Below are 17,627 nucleotides of genomic sequence, written 5' to 3' on the forward strand. Positions count from 1 at the left end.
TTGAAACTGTAATTATTTATTGCAAAAGATATCTGATATTAGAAAAAAATATCACAAAATGCTTTTATGGACCTGCCATACTTCCATCAACAGAGAAACAACAAAAAATCAAATACATCTAGAAATATATCAAGAATAACAAATGCTGTTCGTGGTTTTTGATATCTGCTTAAACATCCTGGATCAAACGGTGAACTATCTAGCTCTAGCTTCATATCTGTGCATCACATCTTGATGCTGGACGGAAGGAGATCCACAAGTATAGTGTAGAATATTGTCACATACATCCAACATGTCACTACATGTTCCCTATTTCTTCAATCAGATGTCTAAATTTTAGACACTGAATTTACAAGGGTGGTACATGTTGGTATTCAAAGCCTGTCGAACATATGAACATTAAATAAAAGATTAAAAATAAGGAAATACCATCACCTGAACAAACCAATAATCTGCAGAGATATTGTTGAGAAGAACTTAGTTCCATCTGCTTGTCAACAACAATTGTCAAAACAGAAACAGATTATAGTGAGACACTGAAAATATACATTGTATTTGGCATATTGCCACAAAAATCATATTTAAGTTGTTCAATGTCTTGGAATGAGATAGCCAGACATGTGTCATTGTACCAGGTTTTTGGTCTGATTTCTGATTTCGAGTTAAAGTTGATTATGCAATTTTCCTGTGTATCAATACATGTCTCTTCATGTAATATTGACGCAAACTGACATACATAGATTTCACAAAGGTCGTCCTTCTGAATCAGTTGTCATGTAATAACACTGGTTTCATCAGGTACATCAACAATGATTCTTCTAGGTATTCAGAAGTCGAAGCAGTATGAATGGATAACAATGTATGGATGAACAAGTTCCTTCTTTCTTTCCTTCAGAGTAGGTTATTTGCTTCATAACGGTGAACCTTTGCTGAAAGATGTTGTTCCTCCATAGATTGGCATCCTTCCTTAACACTGGTTCTGATGAACATTGGGTTTCAAGACTGTTCATGCATTTGTGATTTCTCACTTAACACAAAGATTTAAATAATAATTAATTAAGATCAATATCAATGATAATGAAGATTTCTCAAAACACAAAGCGAGACAACAAAAAATGAATCAGCTTTTGATTTCAATACTAATGTGCCTTTAATAGATTCTGTCACATACTGAAGGAAACAAATAAGGGAACACCACTTCATGGCAGTGGTACCTTTATTTATTCTCAGATTACCTCCCACAGTGGTAGCCAAAGCTGGTGATGAAAACTGGAAAATATTAAAGGAACACTTGAATTTTCCTGTGTTCCTTTATTTGTTACTCTCAGTATATATGTTGTCTTGACAAACGGTATTGCATTACTCACCATGATGGCCAGAATATACTGTTTATATAAGTAAACCAGGTAGCTGAACTTATATGTGAATGAACTTCCTTATCATCAGATTACACCCATACATTTTCAATTCCCATTATCATACAAATGTCAAAAAGGACTCAGACAGTTATCATAATATACAATGTCAGAGACAGAAGGCTACCAGCAGTGATCAACATCTGAAACAGATTCAACTTGGCTGGAAATTACCTGAATGGATCATTGAATCCCACTTGTGACACCAAGTGTTTGTGAAAATGGGCAAATTTGTCCTATCTCCTCGGCAACCATCACCCATACTGACCTAGCTAGCTCTTCTCAAAGTAACAGCTGATACATTTGGGGATTCACAATCTTTGGTTGGGCAATTAGTCCTTCATCAAGTAATAATTCCTGATAAAAATGTTAGTTAGAAGTAAGCAAAGACATACTGTAATGCTGAAAATGAAAACATAAACAAAAGAAAAGCAGGTGATAGTTCAAACAATGGCTAAGCCAATCCCTTGTCTGACTCAGCAGAGGAGGAGGCGCTTGTCGGTCTCTTCTTGATCGACCCTATGGATGTCCTTGACCCAAAACTGTCCTTGACCTCCAGTTTGGGTTTGTTCGATACTGATGGATGATTGCCCAGGTCATCCGAACTCATCATCTGAAGTGCTGCAAACACACATATCTTCATCATCTTTGTATCTAGAAATATGTACATGATACAGTGTCTAAAGCATGGCTATATTGTACAAGCTGATAATACATCTTCCTAGGAACACAGTGACAACTAGCTGCATAACTATGTCAGAACTGTCACAGATTTTCAGAAATGTTAATAGCAATGACAGTTGGATTTTGTTTTGCTTTTAAACCACTATCATACTTTTGCTAATTGTCAAATTTGTCTAAAACTGAAGTAATTTTAAGACAGAGCAGATATACGATGAAAATTTGTTCTAGCAGCTACAAAAGATAAGATTTCTTGTCCAAACTGTATAACATTTGTGTTAGTTCCACAGACAAAATACGTCAAATTTTCGTGATGTAAAAATATCTGTCAATTTTATAAAAATGTTTCATTATCACAGTTGCCATTTTCAGAGGTCAAATAGGGCTTCTATTTTAATACCTGGACATAATTTCATTGAACATGAGTGATACTGTTTGACCACTTTGCATTTGGGGCAAGTAACAGAGGACAATAGTATGTGTAAGTATCTCCTCCCACAACTTGCTCTGTCACTACTGTTTAACATAATGGGAATGACCTGTGTAAGTGACATGGGGAACTGAACCTTTCTGTTGGAATGATTGAAGTTAACTTTGAATCCTTCAGATGAGGTGACCCAAAGACCAAGAGTTACCTACCCTGATCAGCTTCGTCCCACGTGTCTCTATCAGCAGCATGGTCACGGATATACTCCAGCACTTTGTTCATCTTCACTTCTTTAGCTCGACATCTTTAAAAAGAAAAAAACATCAGGTAGTAGCCTCCCCTCACAGTCACCAGGTGGTAGCTATCTCACCCCACTGTCATCAGGTAGTTACTATCTCACCTCACAGTCACCTGGTGGTAGCTATCTCACCTTCCACTGTCACCAGGTGCTAGCTATCTCACCCCACAGTCATTAGGTGGTAGCTATCTCACCCCAAAGTCACCACCTGGTAGCCATCTTACCCACAGTCACCAGGTGGTAGCCATCTCATCCACAGTCACCAGGTGGTAGCTATCTCACCCTCCACAGTCACCAGGTGGTAGCTATCTCACCCAACAGTCACCAGGTGGTAGCCATCTCACCCCACAGTCACCAGGTGCTAGCTATCTCACCCCACAGTCATTAGGTGGTAGCTATCTCACCCCACAGTCACCAGTTGGTAACCATCTCACCCACATTCACCAGGTGGTAGCTACCTCACCCTCCACAGTCACCAGGTGGTAGCTATCTCACCCAACAGTCACCAGGTGGTAGCCATCTCACCCCATAGTCACCAGGTGGTAGCTATCTCACCCCACAGTCATCAGGTGGTAGCTATCTCACCCCACAGTCATTAGGTGGTAGCTATCTCAACCCACAGTCACCATGTGGTAGCCGTCTCACCTAGTGGACATTCTTTGTACAATAAGCCAAGAGAGACAAAGAGATGATAATCACATGAACAATGCCCTCTTGGTTGCAGGACTACTGTAAACTGAAGTATAGGAGTTAAGACATGGAGAGGGCTGTAACAAGTTCAAGAGCAAACACTATTGTTTATCAAATGTCCTCTTTTCCTATGTGAGGCTACTTACTTGAGTTCCTGTGTCTCCATCATACAGCAGATGATCCTGGCCACCACACGCTGCAGCCGTGGGTCACGGGTCTTCACAAACTGCTCCAGCGCATCCCGGATATTGTCCTGGTCCAGCAGCTGCTGACACGTCTACAACACCATCAGCATGTTATCATCATGAGTTTCACTTTTCGCCTCTTTTATTCCAGCAATATCACAGTTGGGGACACCAGGAATGGGCTTCACACATTGTACCCATGCGACGAATCAACCTGAGCCTTCAAGTCAATGCTTTAACCACAAGACTACCCCAATGCCTCTTCAACATTTTATAACCTTCTGACTGACACAGGCTGTAAACACATCTGGAACAGCACCAAAATGTTCACTATCAGTACAGCCGCAGGTAGGTTAGTGATTCCTCCACCAGTTTTCTATATTGTCTCCAGAACTGACACACACATTAAGGTACCAGTGATGAAACTGACTGCTTCCTGCTATTTGTTTGTTGTCTATCACCACACTCAGCAATATTCCAGCTACAAAGTGTCAAACTGTAAATAACTGAGTCTGGACCACACACATCCAGTGGCTAGTGTACATACATCTTGATATGGTCAGGTGACAACACATACCTCCTTGTTCTCTGCATAGTAGATGAGTATCTTGGCAACAAGCAGGTAGTTTCGTTCATCCATGGAGCGGAATGGCAGCTGCAGCAACAGTTGCAGCAAGTCCCCCTGCACAGTACACAGCAGAGAACATAGGATACAACATTATACAGGAAATAATCACATTCAGATTCTGTTTACTGTGATCTACTTCCTGTTACTATAGCAATACATCTAACGAGTACCTGAGTAATGGTGTTCTTGTCGTCTGTGATTCCATCATGTAGAACATTAATTACAAATGTGTATCATTTTAATCCTCAAAAAGAACCTCTCTTTTAGGTCAGATCCCTGAGATTTTCATCCAGGATTACCAATAAAACCAATAAAAGAAACAGTTAATAAGCTAAGTAATTGTTTGTGATACGTTCATGCAGCAAATGGCACACAGTGCTCTGCAGTAACAGTGGGTTTTGGGGGCACTGTGCAAACAATGAGGAACCTTAATAACTCTTAGTACAGTATTTGTAATTAAGCAGACAGAACTATCTGCAGTAAACCATGTCAATCACGAACACAGTAATAACAAACTGACATACAAACTAAATAAATGCGCCACCATTTGTGTACAAAAGACTTTATTTGTAGGACATGATGTACTAATGTCAGTGAAGTTACAAACCTGAGCACAGATGGTTTCAGCACTTTCAATAGCCATCAGCTCCAGAGCCTGCAGAGCATCTCTTAGTGTGTCTGAATCATTGCTTCGACACAGCTCCGTCAGTGCCTGTGCTGGTAAACACAGGAAAACATAGAACACTGATCAACACAGGTAAACTGGGACTACAAAATAGGTCCACCTAAAACCTTACATCAGTCCAGGGCATTATCTATTTCTGTCAGACTGAACCCGTGGAGATGAAATAGGATTTACAGTCATGTTCAATATGACATCACCTCTATGGTAGTGTGCGTGTTATACGTGTTAGTCTCTGCTTTCACTGGCTCAGACTAATGTCACTGTTTATAATGTTAGTCCACTGTCATCCAATCCCAGGATATCACAGTGATGCCCCACTAAGACACGTTACACTAACTCTGTGCCAACCTGGTGATAAAAGTATTCGCTCATCACACTAAAGACCACCATGTTCAATTCTGTACAAAATGTGAAACCCATTTCTGGTGTCCCTCACTGTGATATTGTTGGAACATCGATAAAAGCGGCCTAAAAATGAAATCACTCGCTCATTGACTAACTGACTGACTGGGTCAAGCAGTTCCTGTTTATTCCCTTCATGACAAACCTAAGACAGGGAATCATCCTGTATCATCTTTTAACAAGTCATGATGTGGCCAGGGATTGAAGCACTGGCTAGGTCTCCAGGCAGACACTCAACCACCAGACCACAAGGGCAGGTCAGACTGATCAAAATGACAGAGTAAAGCCAGTACTCATTAGTTCTGTCACTCAGTTTTGACAAGACTTGAATAATTGGCCTGTCCCTCTAGACTCGTACCTGGAATGTTTCTGGCAGTCAACTGGGCCCTGATTTCGGAATTGATAGCCAGTTCATTGAAAATACTGGCCACAGATTGCTGACAGGTGATAGTTCCATTACGTGCAGCATGGGCTAGGTCCTCTAAACTGAAATATATACATAACAGGCATTTTCACATGAAATAAATGAAAGACTTTCCTAATATGGGTAGAGTATTATGGATTCAGTCATCTTCCCTGGTGATAATCCATCCATGGATAGTGTGATCCACACCTGGGTAGAATCATAGGGTCTTCCTTTATGATCACCCATCCATGGATAGTGTGATCCACACCTGGGTAGAATCATAGGGTCTTCCTTTATGATCACCCATCCATGGATAGTGTGATCCACACCTGGGTAGAATCATAGGGTCTTCCTTTATGATTACCCACCCATGGATAGTGTGATCCACACCTGGGTAGAATCATAGGGTCTTCCTTTATGATCACCCATCCATGGATAGTGTGATCTACACCTGGGTACAGTGTTTGCAATACTTTAATTTACCAACTGGCCATCAGGGCCTGCTGCTATCTGCAGGCATTAAAATCTACAAAACAAGATACACTAAAAGAAGATAAACTACACTGTACATTTTCACACTGATTCTACAGAATCAAGCAAATCTTATGGCACACGAGGATATCAATCAAGGGCCTCCCGGACGGTGATTATTTCAAGTGCTGCCAGGGTAGAGTCATGGGTCTTCCCTGGTGATCACCATTGGATAATGTGATCTGCACTGGGTAGAGTCACTGGATCTTCACTGGTGATCGCACATCCCAAAACCAGTGTCAGTCAGTTCAGACCTGAAAACGCTGTGCACCTATTCTAGCTTGCAAGCACCAATTTGCAACATGGACAACATCATAAAATCCATTGTCTATTTGTCCCATCAATAAAGCAGTAGGGGCCTCTCTTTCAGTAGCTGTCTTACCCATGGTCAGCAATGATGACACTCTTGTTCTCCTCAGACTGGTTGACGATGGTAAAGATGGTGGCAGCGGCGGCCTGCATCACGCGGGGACTCTGTGAGTGCAGCAGCGCTGTCAGTTTGCTCACACTGCCCATGGTCACAAATGTATCCTAGTAAATACACAGACATGTCAATTTTCAGTACAGCTTTAACTTTGTCCTTAAAGAAGGAGTGAATTTGACTAGACTGATTTGCTTCCTGAACCGAAGTTGCTTGCACAGCAGTATTTTGATAGGAATGGTACCTGCTTCCATGTTATGTTAATATTCATTTTCTGCAGCTTAGAAGATTCAGGTTTTATGACATTAAAACATACATGATTGTAACATATACATGGAATACTACCTGAGTTCTACTTATACACCATTCTTATCAAACTAGTTGGAAGTTCACTAACCGAAACCGGTTTATGAAAGAGGTTGCTGTTGTACTGTCTTCACAAAAGCATTTCATTTCACTATTCTTTATCATGACATTTCAGAGCTTATTCTTACTCCTTCATCAGGTGAAGTGGAACAAAAATTAGCACTGAAATGTCATGATAAAGAATAGAAATGAGTTGTTATGCATAAAACATTGTGATGAAGAATAAACAAAAGTCATCATCCATAAAACATGTCATGCGTTCATGAAGACTGAAAGATATACAATGATTGTACATGACTGTAACACAACACAACAACCCCCAGCCCAACTGCCCATCCCCTAAACGCTGCATCACCTGTATGGAGGGGATGGTGATGAGCTCGGTGATGGCCTCCAGGGCATGTTCCTGGGTTGACCCATCGTGCTGCAGGGACAGCGACATCAGGATGTCCAAGCTGCAACAACCATGGAATTGAACTTCTCGTTAATATCTTTACTAACATTTAAATTAATTCACAGTAATTATTGAATTGTCCCTTGATGGAAACATTTCATTCAGTGAAAGTACTGGGGTGATGAGTTTCATTTTTCTGAATTATGTTGATTTCATGAAATTATCCTTTTTCAGAGGCATCACATGCCTCAAGTTGAAAGATTACAGTGATTTCGTTTAATAACTGAAATCTTCTATTCAGTAATTATATGTGAAGTTTAACTGAAATATTACAACCTCAGACACCACATACAAACATCTAACACATCCTAATATTTCTATAGGACCTTTCTTGTATGATGTTCAAGAAGAACAAGTACCATAAAATGGGCTCCATACAGTCGGGGCACTATGATTATTGTTAGTCAATGTTACTATGGGAAATACAATAGTACTGATGCTGAGGTCACTTAAAGTGGAAAGGAAACAACACTGTAACATGAAGATAGCCTCACCCTCCTTCTGCAACAATCCTGAACTTATTGTCGTCATTAGCAGCTGCCATGATCGCCAGCTCACTTGATGCCTGCCGCTTCTCGTTCAGTCTGAATAGAGACAAACCTTGTAAAAAACACTGAATCTCAGTTATTCAATCAAAGCTACAACTTTTTGTTTGTAGTTTAAGGCCACACTCAGCAATATTCCAGCTATACCACAATAGACAGTAAATAACTGAATTTGGACAAGACAATCCAGTGATCAACATCATAAGCATTGCAACTGGGATATGATGACATGTGTCAACCAAGTCAGCGAGCGAGTCATGGGATAATGAAGACCAATTCTAGCCCAGATCTTCACGAGCAGAATGTGAAAATCAAAGAGTATAACATATCTGAGATACAGATGACATTTGGAAACTTTTGTATGACAGAAAGTGTGAATGACAAAAGAATGACAAAAACAGTATGGGAATAATAAATGACATATAAGAGCACAATAATTCCTTGACAGGAGTAATAAGATCGTGCTTTGTGAATGTTTTAGCATTTGGATTTGCTGAATTGAAAATATCCATCTCAAGACAGAATAATAATAACAGCTATTGACCAACCAAACCAACATCCAAATACAAGAAGCAAAATCAAGAACCTTCAGAACAGTTCCTCATCAATAACATTTAATGATTTAATATAGCCCACCTTGTGGTCATCAGTGCTGATACAGGTCATAAGTCAGATAGACCCTTGACAATGTCAGTTTGTAATAAACTGCAATACAAACAAGTTAAAATATGGCAATATAATGTAATACTACTTCCAGGTCTGTGCACAACCCTCAAGGACCAGGTTCACGGATACTTGGACCTGTACTTCTATTGATGACACAGGGCTCATCAGCCTATCAATTAAAAAGTGTGACCATCAAGCCTAAGATTCGGGTCAAGATGGGCTTAAGTCAGTGGGGTGATATGAGAGGTAATACCTACAAAATGTAGGCAGGAAACTTGTGTGTGCAGTGTACATACTTCCCATCTTTGGCAGCCAGAATGACTTGGTCAATGTCTCTCTCCTGTATCAAGTTCTTCTCAATTCTATCACCCATCTGAAGTAAAACCAGTAAAGTTTTCAAAACAAATGTTATTTAAAACCTTTTCCTGAACAATTTTAAATAGCAATATTGATGCTATTCTCTGCACTTAAATTCAACATTATTTTAGTTGATGATGAAGCTGTAATATCTATTAACAGCAAAGAGAACACAGAGAAGGTTGAGTGGATGAGTGAGTTTAGTTTTTTGCTGCTTTTAGGAATATTCCAGCAATATCACAATGGGGAACAGCAGAAATGGGATTTACACATTGTACCCATGTAGGGAATGAAACCCTGTGAAGCAGGTCATTTCTTTCCTGGTCTAAACTGTCCATGGGGAGAATCTGGCCAAGGCCAAACTTTGCCTGGTGAAGTTTTGGCCTAGTTTATTCTTATCCCGGAAAGTTTGGCATTGGCTAAAGTTTCCCCCTGTTTAAACTAGGATATTTTGTTCTGTTTTCTATGAAAATGGGGAGATTCTGGCTTGGCCCCATCCTTGCTCTTATATCAAAAGGGATGATTCTGGCCTAGCTGGTCTACTTTCATATCAAAGAGGGGAGATTCTGGCCAAGCAAACACTATAACCTCTAAGCTAAGGACTTGTATCTTCGCCAGCACAAGTATCCGGCTTATCCACTTGGTGGGGCAGCTACGTATTGTTTGCTACATTGACTTACCTCCAGTTTGAAGTTGCCCAGCAGCACCCATGCCAGGATCCCGGACACCAGGAACATGAGGGCTTGGACGGTGAAGAACACGGCCGTGTACACCTTCTGATGGGAACATTCATCCACAAACTCAGCACAACCATGACCCTGAAACCAGTGGAGTGTTACATTCAGACTCTTGAATTGTGTTGAATATCCATGTGAATATTAATAGTAGTTCCTCAAACAACTCACTATGTATAAACATCCCTCTTATAAGTAGTAATACCTACTGCGATAGTAAAGAGACAACAATATATGGACTTGATAACAATTCTGAAATAGGTAATGCTTAACATTTGTATTATAATGGTTTCATTACTCTTTCTGAACTCTCAGACACATGGTGTTCTGGGTCAGAATTGATCTTTAACAACCCATGCTTGCTGGAAGAGGTGACTTAAATGGGATTGGGTGGTCAAGCTTGCTGACTTAGTTGACATGTGCCATCGTGTCCCAGTTGTGTGGAATGATTCTCATGCTGTTGATCACTGCACCATCTGATCCAAACTTGATTTTTACAGATTGCCGCCACGAAGCAGGAATATTGCTGAGTGTGATGTTAATCTACAAACCCACCAACCATATCATACTTTAGCCATATATTGAGACTAGCAGATGTTTCAAGAGGTATACCTACAATGACAGTTATCCACTGTGCAGCAGCCAGGTAGAGTGCTACAGCTGTAAATGTCAGGGAGACAATTCCAGCACAGCAGCAGAAGATGTTCCGACTGGAAACAGATAGATGAAAAGTTTATGCAATAAAATCAACAAAGATGCATGAGTGAGTGAGTAAAGGAGGGAGGGAGGGAGGGAGCTGAGGCTGCCTGAGGGTATATACCAACAGCAAACATATTAAACAACATCACTTAGTACAGTGTATTTGAATATAGTTTACCAATTAATGGCTGTTTCTTTATATTTTGTGAGTTATTCACCAGTCATTTGAGTCAAATGCCAGATTACCCCCATTATATTATAATTACCTCACTCAGTTGAATTTCTACCAATAGCTACTGGGTTGACTAGGTGCTGACCCATCTAACAAGGAAAGCTGTTTTAACCCCTGTAAATAGAAGCCCAGACTCCAGCCCCCAGACATTTTTGCTTGGAGGACAATTTCTCCTGTTGTGTTATATCACCTGTTATCACCAGGTTATTTTCCTTTTCCAAATTTCCATTCCCACGTGGAACCATTCTCTTCCCACAGAGGTACTCCTGTCATATCTTCCAACACAACCTCTGTTCCAATACACCCATATTTCCCGGTGCCCATAAAATCCCCTAGCTGCCAAAAATCGCAACACAAATTATCTCCCTAATTCTGTCCAATCAACTCAGATCCAATATGATGGCCACTTAGTTGACTTGAAGAATGTGCAGAGGACAGATTCAGTATTTCATGTTTAACAAGAAAGCAGAAATTTGCACAGTAGAAAATGTTTTTGTTGATGTGCCACTTGAGTCAATTAATGAATAGCTTGTCTGTTGTCAACGAGGAGGGTGAAGAAGCCATTGATCAGTATTCACATGACTGGGTTCTGTCTAGATGAAATGTGCTGGGGAAGAGGTTCTAGTTTTCCCGAAGCATGTGGAAATTACAGAGTCTGTGCAAACAACGTCGCTGACTGCACAACTAAATTTGATTGCAACCAATCATGAATCCATAAAGCTGACACACCACGAAAGGATCAATTGTTAGAACAGAGGTTACGCAGGTGTAACCTCTTTGGGAAATGTCACTGGGATGAGAATGACGTGGATCCAGAAATAACAATTCTTGATTTAAAACGAAGTGCAGTGGTTATACTTGTCTTACTAGTATGTGTAGTTGCCGACGAAGCCCCCAATCCTTGTGTACGATGGAGAATACCATGCTGCCAGTACCAGACTGGCTCCCACCCAGAACACAGCATACCAGTGCACAGTGAAGACAGAGAGGACCATGAGTACCAGATGGAGGAACAACAGAGTCTGAAATACAAGCAGCATCTCAACACAGTGTCTGTCATAGCAATCACCATATAGCGACAGTATCTTGAAAGGTCAATTTTCCACTAAAGTACCGTCCCAAAAGTGGAACAATTTGCAGATAGGTTCACTTAATTTAGGTAATATATTAGACTCAGGTGGTTGGCGATCAACCTCTTAAATCTTAAAGGTCACATGCAACACAAAACACAACTTCACAGATTCTGATACCTTTTGGTATGGACTTAGTATGTCAGAAGCAAATTATCAAAAATGCAAATGCAACTTATTAAGTTGAAAAAGACTCAAAACAACCCCATGAGATTGGACTTCAAATGATTCCCTAATTTCACCCTAGCACAGTGGTTTCAACAGCTGCGCTGTGCTGCGCCCATAGTGCATGTACAGTGATTAGGTTCAGGTGACTTGAAATGAGAAGGTGACTTGTAAAAACACAGCAAGCGATGCATGCAAGGATTTTTGCTGGGGTCTAAGTTTGTGAACAAGACATGTTCCTTGTGAGTACAGGCATCATGGGCCTGCAGTGACAAAAATACACTGGTCCCATACTTGAACATTTCAAAAAAATGAGCATTTGAAACGCTAATTTCATTGCTAAAAATTGCTCAGCTTGAAAACTGAATTTTTTAATATATGTCTTTGGAAACATAGAAAAATGCATGTTGATTGTGACAAGTGTCTGTTTTGTGACACCTATGTGTCTGCCTGCCTGTCTGCTAATCACAATCTGTAAAACACAACTTCAATCATTGACCTCATGCAATTTGAACTTAACACCTACCAGGCTATACAGAATACAAATTCATTGATGTATGGCTTGTGCACTCAAATTCTGTCTCTGTCACATTATGTAATTACACAGACAGGCAGGTGTGATACTTGTAGTGCAAACTCACATTGTCAGTTTCAAGTTCTGGTTTGTACACCGACGAACGACAGTTTCCAGTCTTGCAGTAGTTCACCATATTTGTTGATTGGATCAAAGGCAAATGAAGAGAGCATGTGCAGTGGAAGCCCTCTAAACCAGCATGCATTGGGACTGGCATAATATGCCGAGATAGTGTGCCGGTTTAGGTAACTTTTCCCTTTCAAACCTGAGAATAATATTCCGTAATCCACTGTGTTGTTACTACACATTCCGCTAATCTTCAAAGTCATCTTGACACGGGAGTCCCCAATTAATTTAATATGTCACGTGACACATGCCGCTCACCAATGTATCTAACCTACTTATGCCTAACCACCATACGTAACTGTAATCCACTGTGTTGTAACACTTCATACACTTTCAGCCAATTGGATGCTGGTTTTGTGAGTTCTGAAGTATGGAGTGGCCTTACGCCAGATTAGAGGGCGTGCAAATGGTCATAAATTAACTAGTTACTTCCGGGACCAAATTCTAGTGCCAATATTGAGAGCATTCCAGATAGGAGGGATGCCTGTTTTGAGGGCTTCCACTGCATTTACAAAACCCAGCATCTCTATATACATTTCTATATTGATAACAAATTCTTCTATTGTATATGATATGACACTTCAGTATGCATTCTTATACCCTTATCACTCATGTTTGTCAACAGTAAATGAATCCATAGCGAAACATCGCATCATATACAATAAAAGTAGTTGCTATAAAAAATCTTACTTTTTATTACTCGCCATACTTCTAACATGCCAATCAAACCGATCTTCTCTAAATACACACAATAAGCCCTCAGCGCATCAGCAAATGAACCAGCCACTGAAAAGTCTTTGTTACACTTGAGTGCACACCTGCTCACTTTGACTGGTTTCATTTCAAGGAATGTAAACCCAAGTAAAAAATATTGCACTTTTGATTCATGATTGTTTGATTATAATTTTGTTTATTTTTTAATCACAATCAGCAATCTATATTACATGCCATTAATATGTGATAATTCTGTTTTAATTATGTTTGTTTTTTTGGTTGCACGTGACATTTAACATATTTACATACGGTACCAGTATGTGTTAAAGACGTTCCATTATCATCAGCATAGAAGAAGGAGATAAGCATAATAAGCCATAGTCAGGATAAGGTCAAATTTGGACCTTTTAAACACATTCTAAACAACTAGGTGGACTGAGCACAATGTGGGCGAAGTGTTTTTCCCGTGGTCACAGGACAGTAGGAGCCCAAGGTCACAACTTTTTGCTGTCTCCACCAGGATTTGAACCAGACCTTTGGCATGAGAGGCCAGCATGTTAACCACAACCACTAACCACAATACCACGGCTCCAGCAAGCAATACATGTAGCTACACCATCAAGGTCACATGCAACCAAAAAAATCAAACATAATTAAAACACAATTATCACTTATTCATGACATATAATATACATTGCTGCTTGTAAAAAAACAAATAAACAAAATTATAAGTGTACAATCGCGATTCAAAGTGCAATATTTTGTGCTTTGGCTTATTTCCCTCGAAACGAAGCCCTCGAGAGACCAAACCCAGTCATAGCGGGTGGCTGAGCACTCAAGTGTGGAAGACGGCATCTGAATGGCTGGTTCATTTGCTGATGTGCTGAGGGCTCATTGTGTGTACAGAAAGATGATCTGTTTGATGGGCATTATAGAAGTATGGTGAGTCACAAGTAAGATTCTTTACGAATAACAACTCCTTTTACTGTACTTGATGTGTCGTTTAAGTATGGATTCATATACTGTCACAAAGAATCATATACACTAGAAGAAGTTGTTATCCATAAAGAATGTATATAGAGATGTCGGGTTTTGTAAATACATATTCTCTGAATTTGTGTTCGATCCAATCAAAAATCATCTCAGTAGAGATGGTGAACTACTGTGTGGTTGAAAAATGCCATTCGTCCAAGTACAAAGCAGAACTTGAAACTGACCAGAGTTTGCACCAGTTTCTGTCAGATCCAGTCATCCGAGAAAAATGGATGTAGTGTGTCTGCAACCCACAGACATAAAAACATGTCAAGTGTTCAAGTATCACACCTGCCTAATTACATAATGTGGCAGAGACAGGACTCGGCATTCTCTTCCCACAGAGGTTACTCCTGTCATATCTTCCTACGTAACCTCTGTTCTAATATAGCCCTTTCATGGTGCGAGTGTTCAAGACTCGCGATTGGAGGTGTTTAGATTTAGTTGTGCAATCAGAGGCATTGTTTCAAGAGTGATCATTGTAAGATCTCGGTAATTTCCAAATGCATCAGGAAAACTTACCACTACCATTTTTTGTTTGTACAAACACATTATGGCAACTGATCCGTGCACTCTCTATTGCCAGTTTCTGATTTTCAGTTAAATGTGGAATACTGAATCTTTCCTTTGCACATTGATGAACCAACTCCATGGGGGCCGTCATATTGGAGCTAATTTAACATGTGTTCTGGGTGGATGGTAACAAGGGAGATAATTCCTGTTGCGATTTTTTGCTGCAAGGGGATTTCTCAATGACCAGGAAATATGGCCATATTAGAACAGAGGTTACGTAGGAAGATATGATAGGAGTAACCACTGAGGGAAGAGAATGAGGACTCGGGTGCACGAGTTATAAATCAATTTATTTTGTTTATGGCATATAACCTCAGATGTGGTCAGTGATTGAAGCTGTGTACTGCATGTTGTCTTTAACAGTTAAGCAGGCAGACATGTAGGTGTCAATAAACCAGACATTGAGCTTTCTCTGTGACAGAGGCTGCTTACCACAATTAACAAGTTTTTTTATGTACCGAGTAGATTATTTACTTGTTTGTGTGCACAACCAAGATAAGACTACTGCTCACAACCTCATACGCCAGGCATGCATAGTCTGTTTCAAGCTCTGCGAACCTATTCACTGCGCGTGCATTATGGGCACAACTACCTTTTCCTCAGCACTGGAGGAAATTTAATGAATCTTTTGAACTTAGATTTACGGGGGGGGGGGGGCAGGTCATCAGATTTTTTTCAGCTTTATAGGCTGAACTGGCATTTTTGATGATTTGGTTTGGTAAGTGCATACCGAAAGGTATCAGAATCCACAAAGTTGTGTTTTACATTACATGTGACCTTTAAGGACATCAACAAGCAGCATCGTGTCCTAACCACATTTAAAGAAAGCTACATCTAGTCACAATGTCTGTGACAAAGAGCAGTATCATGGCACAGTATCTGTCAGGGCAATCAATCATCTTACAGCAAAATTTGATACCATGGTTCCATCAAATATCTAGACACATTTTTATCCAAAATGTCAGAAACAGCAATTTAAATACTATAAAATCTTTAGTTGAAGGTATCATAAGCTTTCATGCACATTTTGTGTCCATAAGTGCAAAATTCTGTCTTACTTTAAAGTCATTCAGAATTCTCTCTCTCCAGTCCAAATGCTTGATTTCAGAATACAAAGCTCTCTTCACATTGGGCGGCTGCCCTGGGCTAAACTCCAAGTTGACAGTGCTACTAGTCATTGAAATGGTGTCAAAGGAGGCCTGCAAATATATTACAGCTCAGTTATCATTTTATGTAACTCAAAACAATGTTATCATTTTATGTAACTCAAAACAATGTAATATTTCAGATTAACCATGTACTCTCCTACCCAGGAGAGTGATTAGAGCATGGCAGTGTGCTCTGGGGCACAAGGGGCACTATGGCAGGAAAGAGGAGGCAAACCAATGGGTGAGTGAATTTACGTTTGCGTCTGGGGGCAAAGGCACATACCATTCATTGATTCAAAGGGAAGGATAAGAAAAAATACAAAGTTTAGAAATGTGGACAATTGTCATAACATGGTTTGGTAAGCATTGGATTAACACAAGATAATCACCTCTGGTTTCTTGGACATGGGAACCATCTTGATGACAGAATTGTCTACTATGTCATACTGGTCAAGTGTGTGGGCATCCCGGAGAAACTGTCCTTTGTGTCGCAGTCGGAACTGATGTGTTTCTTTCCCAATGTTGTACAAGATGTGCAGTAGCTGGGCCCGGACTCGAGCCACCTTCTCCTCTCCTTTCACCACCACTACAAATGTCTTGTGCTGGAACAAAGATTCACAGTTACACAAGCAGTACTACACAGACTGTTCCCAAACACTTCACTACTGAGTTTAACTTTTTGCATTAAGTAACTGCTGATATAGTCCCAAACATTGAGTCAACCACTGAGATAGTCCCTAAAGACTTCACTACTGAGTTGAACAATATCTATCAAAATTATCTCAAATGCTTTACTATTACTAGGATACTCTCTAAACATGTGACTATTATTGAGTTAAAAACTATGCTACCAATGCACACTATACAGTTCCACAAACTTACACACTACACATCTCACAAACTATACTACAACTAACATTATACACTAAACAGTTCACTGCTTCTATTAGTTACACACTACACATCTCACAAACTATACTACAACTAACATTATACACTAAACAGTTCACTGCTTCTATTAGTTACACACTACACATCTCACAAACTATACTACAACTACATTATACACTAAACAGTTCACTGCTTCTATCAGTTACACACTACACATCTCACAAACTATACTTAGTAACAACTAAATTACACACTAAACAGAGTTCACTGCTTCATCAGTTACACACTACACATCTCACAAACTATACTACAACTAAATTACACACTAAACAGTTCACTGCTTCATCAGTTACACACTACACATCTCACAAACTAGACTACAACTAAATTACACACTAAACAGTTCACTGCTTCATCAGTTACACACTACACATCTCACAAACTATACTACA

The 17,627-nt window shown here is 39.9% G+C and overlaps 1 protein-coding gene across 1 annotated transcript in view; it reads right to left on the bottom strand.

Moving 5' to 3' along the window:
• Positions 1-17,627, bottom strand: part of LOC137268645 (uncharacterized) — a 27,776-nt gene continuing 10,149 nt past the window's right edge. The window contains exons 2-16 of the mRNA XM_067803220.1: positions 16,674-16,886; positions 16,195-16,335; positions 11,690-11,844; positions 10,508-10,601; positions 9,838-9,975; positions 9,097-9,173; positions 8,084-8,173; positions 7,491-7,590; positions 6,731-6,879; positions 5,770-5,897; positions 4,932-5,041; positions 4,274-4,378; positions 3,658-3,788; positions 2,736-2,827; positions 1-2,036 (exon numbers count right to left, since the gene is read on the bottom strand). Of these exons, the coding sequence (XP_067659321.1) occupies positions 1,870-2,036; positions 2,736-2,827; positions 3,658-3,788; positions 4,274-4,378; positions 4,932-5,041; positions 5,770-5,897; positions 6,731-6,879; positions 7,491-7,590; positions 8,084-8,173; positions 9,097-9,173; positions 9,838-9,975; positions 10,508-10,601; positions 11,690-11,844; positions 16,195-16,335; positions 16,674-16,886 (1,890 nt within the window). The 3' untranslated portion in view covers positions 1-1,869. The remainder of the gene's footprint in view (positions 2,037-2,735; positions 2,828-3,657; positions 3,789-4,273; positions 4,379-4,931; positions 5,042-5,769; positions 5,898-6,730; positions 6,880-7,490; positions 7,591-8,083; positions 8,174-9,096; positions 9,174-9,837; positions 9,976-10,507; positions 10,602-11,689; positions 11,845-16,194; positions 16,336-16,673; positions 16,887-17,627) is intronic.

The sequence above is a fragment of the Haliotis asinina genome, chromosome 16, assembly GCF_037392515.1.
Source record: "Haliotis asinina isolate JCU_RB_2024 chromosome 16, JCU_Hal_asi_v2, whole genome shotgun sequence".
Lineage (NCBI taxonomy): Eukaryota > Metazoa > Mollusca > Gastropoda > Lepetellida > Haliotidae > Haliotis > Haliotis asinina.